Below are 12,976 nucleotides of genomic sequence, written 5' to 3'. Positions count from 1 at the left end.
CTATTCTCTTCCTTATTATCAGCACCCTCATTGTCACCACTCACCCCAATATCACTACCAACTACCTTCCCACTTCTTGTTGTTATGGCTTGGCAATACTCCTTGGGGTTGGTCTTGGTGTTGGCTGAAAATGGGCCTTTAGACATGTCAGCTAATTGTTTAGCTAGCTGACCCACCTGCACCTCCAAGTTCTTGATGGAAGCTTCAGTGTTCTTCTGGTTGTTCATAGATACCTGCATGAACTGGTTCAGAGTCTCCTCCAATTTGCTGGTTCTTTCATGCATAGAAGGATAAGCAAGCTGATGTTGTTGTTGTTGTTGTGGTGGTGGCCTATTGGATGGTCCAGCTTCATTCCTCCATCCATAACCTTGGTTGTTGTTGTTGTTTCTCCAACCTTGATTTCCTTGCATATAATTATTAGTATTATAATTACAGGAATTAAAATTACCTCCTTTATGTTGGTTCCCCACATAGTTGACCTCTTCTTCATTTGGAATTTCTGCACAATGACCATTGGGATGATCTCCTCCACAAAAATCACATTTTAGAGAAGGATTTGGTTGATTTGAAGAAGAAGAAATAGCATGAGCTGTTGTGGAATCTTGGCCATCTGCTTAGTCAATGCTTCAATCTGTTGGCACAGCAATTTATTCTGAGCAAGGATTACATCATTAGTGCTAAGATCAAGAACTCCTCTTTTATGAGATTGGTGTCTCCCGTGCTCTGCTTGGTGATCAAAAGATGCCAGAGATTCTATGATTTGAGTGGCTTCCTCTGGACTCACAGTCATCATAGTGCCACCAGCTGCTGCATCCAATAACATCTTCACCTCAGGCTTGATTCCATTCACAAAGAAATTGAGTTGAGCTATATCTTCAAACCCGTGGTTAGGACATTTCCTAAGCAATGACTTAAATCTTTCCCAGGTTTCACAAAATGGTTCATCTGCACCTTGCCTGAAAGTAGTAATTTCTGACTTGGCCTTAATATACTTGGATGATGGATAGAATCTGTTCACAAACTTGTTTTCCACATCACCCCAGCTTGTCAAACTTTGATTTGGGTGAGATTGTAACCAAACTTTAGCTTTTCCTGTTAAAAAGAAGGGAAACAACCTCAAATATACAGCTTCCTCATCACCTTCAGGTATTCCCATTGTTCCACATAACTCATAGAAATTTGAAAGGTGTGAGTATGGGTCTTCATGATCAAGGCCAGCAAATTGTTGTGAGCTAACCAAGGTAAGGAAGGCAGGCTTCATCTCAATTGCTCTAGAAGTATTTGGAGCTGTAATGCTAGAGAAATTCCTAGGACCATGTTGTTGTGCATAATCACCTAGGGTCCTTCTTGGCTGCCTACCTGGTCCACCTGTTCCCTCTTCAGTCATTTCTGTTTCGAAGTGTGGTTGATTTGATGAAGTAGAAGAACTCAGAAGATCTTGTTGTTGTTTTTGGATTCTCTCTAACTGTCTCAGCCTTCTTGTTCTACTGTTGTTCCTCCTTGCCGTTCTTTCAATTTCGGGATCAAAATGCAATTTTTCGGCTGGAGTTTTTCCTCGCATACACTTTTAAGAAGTCTGCACAGCAAGGTAAGTCCACAAAACACAACAAGACAAATATCTATATATTATAAATATTCACAAAATGAATTATCTACACAATTACAAAATCACAAGATTAAGAATTACTAAATAACACCAAATCCCCGGCAACGGCGCCAGAAACTTGATGAAGATTTTTCACAAACCTACCACTTGGCAAGTGAACCAAGTTTCGAAGTAGTATTTAAAGATCGTCCTCAGGGATTTGCGTGTTTAGTAATTCTCGCTCTAATGATTTAAAAGATAGTGATATGTTAAAATTGCAGATGAGTGAAAACAGATTAGAACAACACAATAAAATAAACGTAGTAAAGACAATGATTAAGAACAAGGATTGGTTCAGAGCACTTGCTAACTCGTAGATCTTCTTAAAATAAATGCGATTCTAATTCCATTATTTCCACGTTCATTAAGTAATCCAACAAGATTCCTCAAGGTTGAATCCTAAAGTCATTAAGCTCAAAACATGATTCCTCTATGTTTTGAGTTTAACACTTTACATTAAGAACAATGACTTGAACAATGTGACTAACCAAATCAAGTCTATTCCTAGAACAAGAAGTGATTAGGTGCAAGATTCAGTTCGGGTTTTCGAAAACGTTTTCTAATTGGATTCAAAAACCAAACATCATACAACGGGTGATCAAGCCGATATAAGCGTTAAGAGAAGAATCAATGCACAAATAATGAGATCAAAATGCATATATTTAAGAAGAAGAGGAGTTAGTAGTTACATCCAACCAATCCTTAATGAGTTTAGCCACACATGGCCATTACAAGATCAAAGAGTGAAAGGAAGAAATTACAAAGTAAAGGATGAAGAAATGGAGTTGATCTTCGTTCCCAAAGGATCCAGCTTCCAAATCTCTGTTCTTCCTTCGTTCTTCCTTCCCCACCAGCTTTTCCCCTGTTTTTCTCTCTTAAATTCGTGCTCTCTATGTTGCCCAGGTTCTCCTCCTTTTTCCCTTTTATATTAGCTCTAAAACTGGGCAAAAAGTGAAAATTTTAACTCCACCGCTGCAGCTGTAGAACCACAGCTATGGTTGTGGAGAATCCTTCAAGGTGAAGTAACTTCTGGCGCTGCAGCTGCAGCTCTGCAGCCATGGCTGTGGAGACTCCTTCATAAGTAAGCAACTTCCTGAGCTGTAGCTGTGAAACCACAGCTATGACTGTGAGTCTCTGTGGCTTCCCTTGATTTCCCAAGCCTCAACGCTCAAGCCTTGGACCCTGCAGCTGTAGCTTCAAGTCTCTGAAACCAAAAATGAGCATTCCAGATTTCCACAGCTATAGCCGCAGAACTACAACTATAGCTACAAGTCTCTGGACCTCTATATCCTTCCCAGACTTCCACAGCTCAAGCTCCAGATCCACAGCTATGGCTGTGGATCTCTGCCTAGCCAAAAAATCCTGCAAAAAATGAGACAATTAAGATTACTACTACTCCTCTATTCTTATAGTATGACTTAATTCTATAAATAAAAGGGGTGAAATGTCATATAAGTATCTACAATTATACAAAAAGATTTCCAAAAGTTGAGTGCGAAACATACAAAAAAGACACTCAACACATAGTCAATAATTTGAGATTGACAATTGAATATCGAATGGTTCAAATTTATCTTGCTTAATTGGATTTAGATTTTGTGATTAACATTTGAGCCATATAATCATAACTCAATGGTGTGCAAATTTCATAAATACATGAAAAACTCAACAACATCAAATTTGTTTATGAGTAACTCTACCTACAAGTGTTGCCGTGTTTGATTTTGATTTTTAGGGTTTAGTGTTTGCAAAAATATAACTTATTTTTCAAAAGCTTCATCAGTAAAAATTTTAATGAAAACTTTTGAATATAAAATAAGTGCGTATAAACCTTAATCTTCAAAAGACTTATGCAACATATTGTTAGAAATAGTAATTAGAAATTAAAAAAAAAATATGTTTTTTACGATAATTACTATTTATGCATCATTCTTTAATTTATGAAAGGTTATGCATGTATATCAATTTTTTGGAATAAGATGTACTTAAAAATTAAGGAAAAATATTTTTCTAACAAATTTGTGTTTGAGGTAAGTGATTTGTGTCTATAATTCTTGGATATGTCTATTAGGCATAATAAACTAATTAAGCAACTCTCATTTTTTTTTTTGTTCTTAGATAGAAGTAAAACCCACTCAAAAAAATTCATGTTAAGAATTTAATTATGTGAATGATGAATAAATCATTTTAACTTAATTAGGTGGCATCTTTGTAAGGGGAGCTATATATGGTGAAAAATCAGTTAATAAATACTAAGGAGGGATATAGGGTTGGAGTGATAAGGAGGGTGTGGGTTCGAATCCCCCCACTAACAATTAACAATTAACATTTGCCTATCAAAAAAAAAATTCTAAAATTTTATATGAAAAACTTATCAATAATATATATGAACAAGAACAACAATAACCTCAACCAAACATCAATGTAGTTGTGCAACCATCATACTCCAACAACTCACTTGCTTCCGCCAACTTCATGAATATGAATGACTTTGACTCTGGTTTTGATCAACTTGTAATGCAAACAGCTACCTTAGCAAACAACTCAAAGCCTCTTCAATTCTCTAAGCTACCCCAAAATGAGGAGGAAAACATGATTCTCCAAGTTTTCAACAATGACATGGCTCATTTCTTTTCTTGAGTTTCAATTTTCTTGCTTTGATGAATAAATTAATAATACTATAGCTTCATAGTCAAGTTCACACACACCCACACACACATACCCTACCCACACATACCCTACACATATGTGTATTTTCACGAAAGTAATTGCATTTGATAGAAATCATGAAAATGTTTAAATTGTAATTTTATAATGTTTATAGAAATTATGTCTTTGTAATATCTTTATGAGAGATAAATATTTAAAGTTTGAAAAACGTGGAATTTTAGGTGTGATTAAAAGCAATTTAATAGTTAAACCCTACAAACTTGTTTCTCTCAATCCAAAATTATCATCTCATTAAATGTGAAACTTGATTATATTTTTGTGTATCAAAAGATAAAAACAAGTTCGCTACTAATCTATTTCCTTTTATTTTATTATAGTTTACAGTCTTTTTTTTATTATTTAGTCTATTCATATTCAAATAAAAGACAATAATTATAATAATTTTAAAGTTAAAATTCACATTTTTCAAATATTGAAGAATAAGGAAATAGCGATATATCACACATTAATTAATATTTTTAAAATGGAAAGCTGATTTAAGATTTGATGTTTCAATCATGGTTAAAACAGTAGTTTTTAATCAATATTAAAAAAAACTAACAAAATATATAGTAAGTAATATAAAGATACAAAAATATCACCAGGTAATTATTTAAGTTCAAATTATTGACAAATGTAAGATTTGATGAATGTGGGATCTCTGGTGGTTTATGATATATATATTTTAATAATTGTTTAAAGATATAAAGATATATTGTATAATACATATTAAAAAGATATGAAAATATATGCTTTGAAAAAAAAGCTTATGTTACATATTTCATGAGAATCTAAATTGACCATACTATAATTAATACTTCAGATATAATTACACGTTCATTAATTATCACCATTTTCCAACGTAAGGAGCTTTAATTTAGCCTTCATTAATGCTTGTGAAAAATAGTCGATACTCCCTCGGTTTTTTTTTCATAGTTGTTTTGTAAGAGTTTGTTTTTTTATTTTCATTGTTATTTTACTAAAATCAATGAGTTATTAATTTTTTTCTTCCATTTTTATCCTTGGTAATTAATACATGTTTCCTGAACAATGTGTGCATTTATTTTTAATGTCTACCTATTTTCTCTCCAACTACCCATATAAAGTTAATGTACATTTATAAGAGCAATATGTTCCCAACAAAATATTATAAAAAAACAAAAAAAGAGACAACTATTTACAAGACTCTTTAACTTTAGAAATGGTAGAAGACTCCATGGATGGGATTGAAGAATCTGAAAATGCAAAAATAGTAGAAGTAATTGTGTGAATTCAATATTTAAATCTGGAATTTTATTTGAATCCATGTTAGTGGAGATGTAATTTTCTTGAGCTTAAAATGAGATATATATAGTGAAGTTAATACAAATCTTTTGGAGGGAAATAATAATCTTTTGGAGGTAAGCAAATTTTAGATCAAATTTGATAGAAGTAAATTTTAGATCAAATTTGATAGAAGCAAGTTTTAGATAAATTTTGATAGAAGCAATATAACCATTAATTCATGGACAGGTATAATTAAATACAGTAGGTTACAGTTCACGTGTAATTAATGCATTAATAATTAATGGAGTAGATGATAGTTCAACAGTCTAAAAAATGCAAAAAAAAAATAAAGGGTAAAATAGGAAAGTAAGTAATAAATATTTTTGAAAACTAAAATATCAATTATTTCCTTAAGTCCCGTGCAAAACCTTAAACGACTATGAAAAAAAACGGAGGGAGTAGCATTTTGCAAAAGCATCTGAATTAGAAAAAAAAATGATAAAGTTATGAAAGTATTTTTAAATATAAGTATTTTAAAACATGAATCATAATCTACATAAGTCAAACTTGTTATTTCAAACACCCAATAAGTGGTTTCTAGATTATTGTAGTAGTAAAGGGTTTTTAAAGAAAGTAGAGATGTGTGAACTGTGAAGCCATTGCATCATGTACTTTAGTTTTACGAAATATGTTGTGATGCATCAGAAAGTTTCTATGGTTGTTTTTTCTTGTTATTGGAACTAGGATCACGAGCAAAAAATATTGAAGAAAAAAAAAAGGAGTGACTAACAGTGACAGATCCATAAAATTTATTAGGTAGAGATAATAAAATATTTTATATCATTTTTACTAAAAAATATATAATAATTTTTTGAAAAATATATTTTTATGGTAAAAAAAACTTAAAATACCTTATTTTTAGAAATTACAATTGTGATAATTTTTCCTTTTTTTTTCTTTTTGTTTGAGGTTATATTTAAGTGTCATTTTATAAATTTTTTGTAATTTATTTAATATTAGAGAAATAAAATGGTAAAAATTAATAGAATAAAAATAATAAAATTATTAATTTTTGTTTCTTTTAGTGCCTTATAAATTTTTATACTCATTTAAAACAAAAAAATTTATGAGTGCAAATGTGCAATCTCTATTTTTTTATAAGAGTAAATTTCTTTATTTAAATATGTTCAAGTTAAAAAAAGATGTGTGACAATTACTCTCATTCCTGTTAATGAGTAGGAATGGCAACGAGGCGGGTCTGGTACGGGTTTCATGATACCCGTCCCCGTCCCCGCGAGTTAAACTTATCCCCGTCCCCGTACCCGTACCCGTTAGATATATAATTTTCATCTTCATCCACGTTCCCGTCGGGTATTGGGTATACCTTTACTTGTACCCGTCAAATTTTTTTTATTTTTTATTTTTTGTAAAAAAAAATGATATTTTTAAATTATTTTTTTATTATATTATAATTATAATTAGATTATTTCTCTATCTTATATTATAATAAATAATCACACATGAAAAATATTAATTTTTTTTAATATAATTAAATTAAAAGTAGGTATTAAATTAAAAATGGGAACAAGGACGAGTACGGGTACGGGACGGGTAAGTACATACCCATACCCATATCCGTACCGGATTTAATATATCGGGTTTTACCCGTACCCGTATCCGGTCAAACCAGGTATTCCCCGTCAAAGTCGGGACGGGTTCGGGTATTACCTGCGGGTACGGGTATATTTCTCATCCTTATTAATGAGGATCCTCTCCTACCAACACATAATATACATATACATGATCAAAAGGTTAAAAAATAAAATAAAAATTAAAAAAATACATTAGTAAACTAAATTATAAAATCTTTAATGAGTAAAGAAGTAATAAATATTTTAGTCAAAAAATATAGGAGGGATCTACTTATTCCAAGAGTATATCTTAATAAACTTACTCCACTCAATAATTCATATTCTACATTAAGTATTCAACCATTCAATTAAAAGTCTTTAATGTATATATCAAAATTATAAAATTTTTAAAAAATTAAAAATTATTTGATACACCGTTTCATTAATTTAAATGACAGATAATCATAAAAAATAGTTTATATGTTATTTTGAATCTATCTAACAAAGTATTATATAGTTTTCAATTTTTTAAAAATTTATAAACTTTATCTATATATTAAGAGTTTTTAATTTAATAGTTGAATTTTTTAAAATTTGATGTAGAACATTAGTTATTGAGTAGAATAAGTCTATCAAGACTTACTCTTAAAGTAAGTGAATTTTTTCCTTATAAAAAATTAAGATAGTTTTGTCACAAAATGAAAATAATTAAACAATAAAATAAAATATAAATGAAATATTAATATATTTTATTATATTAAATATAATAGGATAATTAATAATATATATTTATAAAAATAATTAATATTTTATATAAAAAATAGAATGAAAAAAAATTAGTGGGGCCAACTATCCCCACAATTATAAACGTGGATCCGTCCCTGGTGACTAACAAGGTTTATTAGGAAAAAATATTGAGAAAAAAAATCTTTAAAAATAGTTTTTGAAACCAAATTTGGTTCAAAATTCAATTAAACATATAAAATGATGTTATATATAACAATTTGAACACATTGAAATGAGAGGAATGCAAAGATTTGTAGATGTATAAGATTAATATTGAAGATGACTTAAAAAAATTAATTAGTACTATTTATATCAACAAGATATATCTATTTTTCAGTAGCTCATCAATTAAGAACTTTACGGTAAAATGTGTTTGACTTTGAGCAATTTAGGGATAAATGACCTTTTGAAAAGTTTCTTAGAAAGTCTGAAAAAAGATAAGCTCATTGAAAAATCTTGTGTTGGTTTGTGGGAACAATCTTTGATCCCCTAAAGTTTAACATCTCAAAAAGGGCTACTAATGTTTATCATGTTAGTAGTATTCATGTGCCTTGTAAATATTTTACATGGATGAGATAAATTCTCACTCCCCAATATTTGTAAGGTCGTTATTTTGTTTGAGTTGATTACCATTTGTAGGAGTAAAACAGATATATTAGGTCGAGGATAAGGTAGTGGAAGTTTAATGCTTTAATAGCTGTTTTGGGCCCATGCTTTAATAATATGACATTGGACATTGTGTGTTTTTATGTTTTAACTAGTTATAGAGAAATTATTTTACCTTATGGTGTTTTATGCTTTTATGTTAGAAATTTGGTATAAAGGGAAATTTGTGCCTTGTTTTTAGATTATGCCGAAAATTATTTATTTTTTATTTAAAGAGTTTTTATTTGGAAACTTTTGAACCCTTTTACAATGAATTTATATCTACATGTTTTAAGACATTTCTTTTATTTTATCTATTTGCTGATTATTTAAAAGAGTTCTTTATTTATAATGTTTTGGGATAGAAGGTGTCACATACTTCATATATTTTTCATAAAACTTTATACAACAAATATTTTATAGTTATTTTAATATATTGCATTTAAGAGGCTATTATAAATATTGTTTTAATTTGAATAAATCTTCATATATATAATAAAAACGGTTAAAGAACCTACTTACATTATAACGTCAATTAACTTTTAAAAAAGAATAAATAAAGAAAGAAAACCATATTCTTTTACATAATGAATGGGCACTTCTATGTATAAATAAACTTTTCACGCTATATTATTGAAAGGTAACCATGGTTGATCAGCAAAAAATGAGTGGTGGTGATGGCACTTCTAGTGTTACTAAATGTAAGGCCAAACATGCCATGTTAGAAGTATCTTCACCTCCATGTGGAGCGTGTAAATACCAAAGGAAAAAGTGCACTAATGATTGCATGTTTGCACCTTACTTTGGTTCTGACCATGGTTTGGCACAATTTACCATAGTGCACAAAATTTTTGGTGCAAGCAATGTATTGAAGATGTTGTTGGATGTTGAAGTGAATCGTCGTCAAGAAGCGATGCGTAGCATATTATTTGAGGCTCAGGCAAGACTAATTGATCCTGTTAATGGATGTCTCTCCACCATGATTGGTTTACAACAACAGGTTTGTTTGGTTAAAATAATATACATATTCTTGCTAGTGTGATTATAAAAAAATTATTATTATTATTTACAGAATACAAATGGAGTTCTTTTAATATTATTATTGATTTTTGATAATAATAATAATTATTATTATTTATTATTGTTGCTATTATTATTATTATTATCATCATTATTATATACTGAATTTTCTTTCATCGCACTTTTACTCCATTTTTTCCAGCTCTCTCTTTATTTCTCATCACATCATTTATCACAACTAACAATTTTTCTCTTTTATTTATTTTCTCATTTAGCAAGTGAATTTTGCGAGGACTATATAACAAATTTGCAAGAAACAACAACATTTGCTAGGAACTAGTGAGGGAATTATCCTGTCACTAATTAGTTACTTAGTATTAATGAGAATTTGTTTTGTAATTTCATCTCAAATATGTTGCAAAGTTGAGTAGCGAGGGAACTATTCCTTATTAGCAATTTTTTTGTAGTGTTCTTTCCACCCATAATCTCAAAAAGTCTTTTTTCCTTTTTCTCTCGATATAAGTTATGAAAGGAAAATTTTAATTTGGGTTAGAGAGGAGTGCTAAAAAAATACAGGGAACTACAATTTTTTTCCTTTTATTTATTTATGTAACCAAATATTAAATAAATTGAAAATAATTAATGCACCCATTTTCCCCTTTTCTTTTAGTTATTTATAAAAATATAGTGATACTAACAATTTATAAAGAAACAAGTACTTCTTTTATAAAGGGAGTTGTTTCACCATTGCAATTGCATGTAAAAAGTTATGCAAAGTAACTTTTAATCCGGATTTTCATGGATAACTTTTTATATGCGTTCACATAGTCAACAATTTGAAATCCAAAAATGAGTATCGATTGATTCATATTTTATCTTGGTTGAGTGGATTTAGATTTCTTTATTAACATTTGAGTCATATAATCATCACTTAATGATGTGCAAATTTCATAAATGCATGAAAAATTCAACAACACCAAATCCATTTATGAGTAACTCTAACTACAAGTATTGTTGTATTTGATTTTGATTTTCAGGTTGTAGTAATATAACTTATTTTTCAAAAGCTTCATCAACAATTTAAAATGATAATTTTTTAATTTAAAATAAGCCAGTTTATGGCTTAATCTTGTAAAGACTTATGCAACATATTGTTAAATATAATACTTAGAAATTTTTTAAAAAATGTGTTTTTTACGATAATTATTATTTTGTCTTTAAGAATCATTTCCTTAATTTGTGAAAGGTCATGCATGTAATATTTAGTTATTTAGTATAAGATGTACTTATGAATAAGGAAAAACATTTTTTTTAACAAATTTGTGTTTGAAGGAAAGTGATTTGTGTCTATAATTTTTATGTATAAGTCTATTAGATATAATAAACTAATTAAGCAACACTTTTTTTTTTTGTTCTTGGATATATATAGAAGTAAAACTCACTCAAAAAAAAATTCATGCTAAGAATTTAATTATGTGAATGATGAACAACTCATTTTAACTTATTTAGGTGGCATCATTGCAAGGGGAGCTAGCTATGGTGAAAAATCAGCTAATAAATACCAAGATTTTATATGAAGAACTTTTCAACAGTACATATCAACAACAACAACAATTGCAACCAAACATCAATGTAGCTGGGCAACCATACTCCAACAACTCACCTGCTTCCACCAATTTCATGAACATGAATGGCTTCAACTCTAATTTTGATCACCTTGGAATGCAGACAACACCCTTAACAGACAACTTAAAGCCTCTTCAATTCTCTGAGTTGCCCCAAAATGAGGAAGAAAACATGATTCTCCAAGTTTCCAACAATGACATGACTCATCTCCTTCCTTGAGTTTCAATTTTATTGCTTTGATGAATAAATTAATAATATCGTAGCTTCATAGTCAAGTTCACACACACACCCACACCCACACATGTGTGTATTTCATGAAAGTAATTGCATTTGATATAAATCAAGAGAATGCTTAAATTGTAATTTCATCATGTTTATAGGAATTATGTCTTTATAATATCTTTATGAAGGATAAATATTTAAAGCTTGAAGACATGGAATTTTATGTGTCATTTAAAACAATTTAGTGATTAATCCCTATAAACTTATTTCTCTTAATCCAAAATTGTCATTTCATTAATCATGAAACTTGATTATATTTTTATTTATCAAAAGATTAAAACAAGTCCGCTATTGATCCATTTATTTTATTTTACTAGAATTTTAAAAAATGACTTTCTTATTATTTAGTTTATTCATATTCAAATTAAAGGCAATAATTATAGTAATTTAAAGTTAAAATTCATGTTTTTCAATATAAAAAATAAGGAAATAGTAATACATCATACATTAATATTTTTAAAATGAAACCAATTAATTTGATGAAATTAATGTTGATTTAAGGTTTGATGATTCAATCACAATTGAACCAGTATTTTTAAGCAATATTTTTAAAAATAAAATATATTAAGTAATATAAAGATATAAAAATATCATTAAGTAATTGTTATATTTAAGTTCAAATTATTGACAAAAGTAAGATTTGATGAGCGTGGGATCTTTAGTGATTCATGATATATATTTTAATTATTGTTTAAAAATAAAATAATAAATTATATAATACAGGTTAAAATTAGAATATATGCTTTGAAAAGAAAAATTATATTACATATTTCACGAGAATCCAAACTTAACCATACAATAATTAATGCTTCAAATGTAATTACAAATTTATTAATTATTCATCAGTTTCCAATGTAAGAAGCTTTAATCTAGCATTCATTAATGCTTGTGAAAAATAGTCAATAGCATTTTGTTTAAGCATTTAAATGATAAAGAAAATTTGCTAAGGTTATGAAAGTATCTTTAAATTAAAATATAAGTATTTTAAAAAATGAATCATAATCAACATAAGTCCAACTCGTCATTTCAAACACCCAACAAGTGGTTTCTAAATTGTTGAGTAGTGAAGGGTATTATAAAGAAAGTAGAAGAGTGTGAAGTCATTCCATTATGTACTTTAGTTTTATGCAATATATTGTGATGCATTAGAAAGTTTTTATGGTTGTTTTTTCTTCTTGTTGAAACTATAATCATGAGAGGAAAAAAAAGACTAAAAAAAGTGACTAACAAGGTTTATTAGGAAAAAAAAACATTGAAAAAAAATCTTTAAAAATAGTTTTTGAAACCAAATTTGGTTCAAAACTCAATTACACATAAAATGGTGTTAGATGTAATAGTTTAGATATACTTAAATGGGAGGGATCCA

The 12,976-nt window shown here is 29.0% G+C and overlaps 1 protein-coding gene across 1 annotated transcript; it reads left to right on the top strand.

Moving 5' to 3' along the window:
* Positions 1-7,476: 7,476 nt before the first annotated feature.
* Positions 7,477-12,422, top strand: LOC109801745 (LOB domain-containing protein 12). Its single transcript, XM_020362863.3, has 2 exons — positions 7,477-9,682; positions 11,212-12,422. The coding sequence occupies exons 1-2, from the start codon at positions 9,329-9,331 to the stop codon at positions 11,545-11,547; spliced, it is 690 nt and encodes a 229-aa protein (XP_020218452.2). The 5' UTR covers positions 7,477-9,328; the 3' UTR covers positions 11,548-12,422.
* The last annotated feature ends 554 nt before the right edge of the window (positions 12,423-12,976 follow it).

This window comes from Cajanus cajan, chromosome 4, assembly GCF_000230855.2.
Source record: "Cajanus cajan strain Asha chromosome 4, NIPB_CcT2T_4, whole genome shotgun sequence".
NCBI classification, from domain to species: Eukaryota; Viridiplantae; Streptophyta; class Magnoliopsida; order Fabales; family Fabaceae; genus Cajanus; species Cajanus cajan.
Note: the sequence above shows the minus strand (reverse complement) of the source record. Positions and strands in the feature narration are given on the sequence as shown.

What these genes read in the sequence shown, in the direction of transcription:
- LOC109801745 (XM_020362863.3), top strand. Translation starts at nt 9,329, where the DNA reads ATGGTTGATCAGCAAAAAATGAGTGGTGGTGATGGCACTTCTAGTGTT. An exon ending in TGATTGGTTTACAACAACAG is followed by an intron (nt 9,683 to 11,211) that starts GTTTGTTTGGTT and finishes TAACTTATTTAG; the next exon opens with GTGGCATCATTGCAAGGGGA.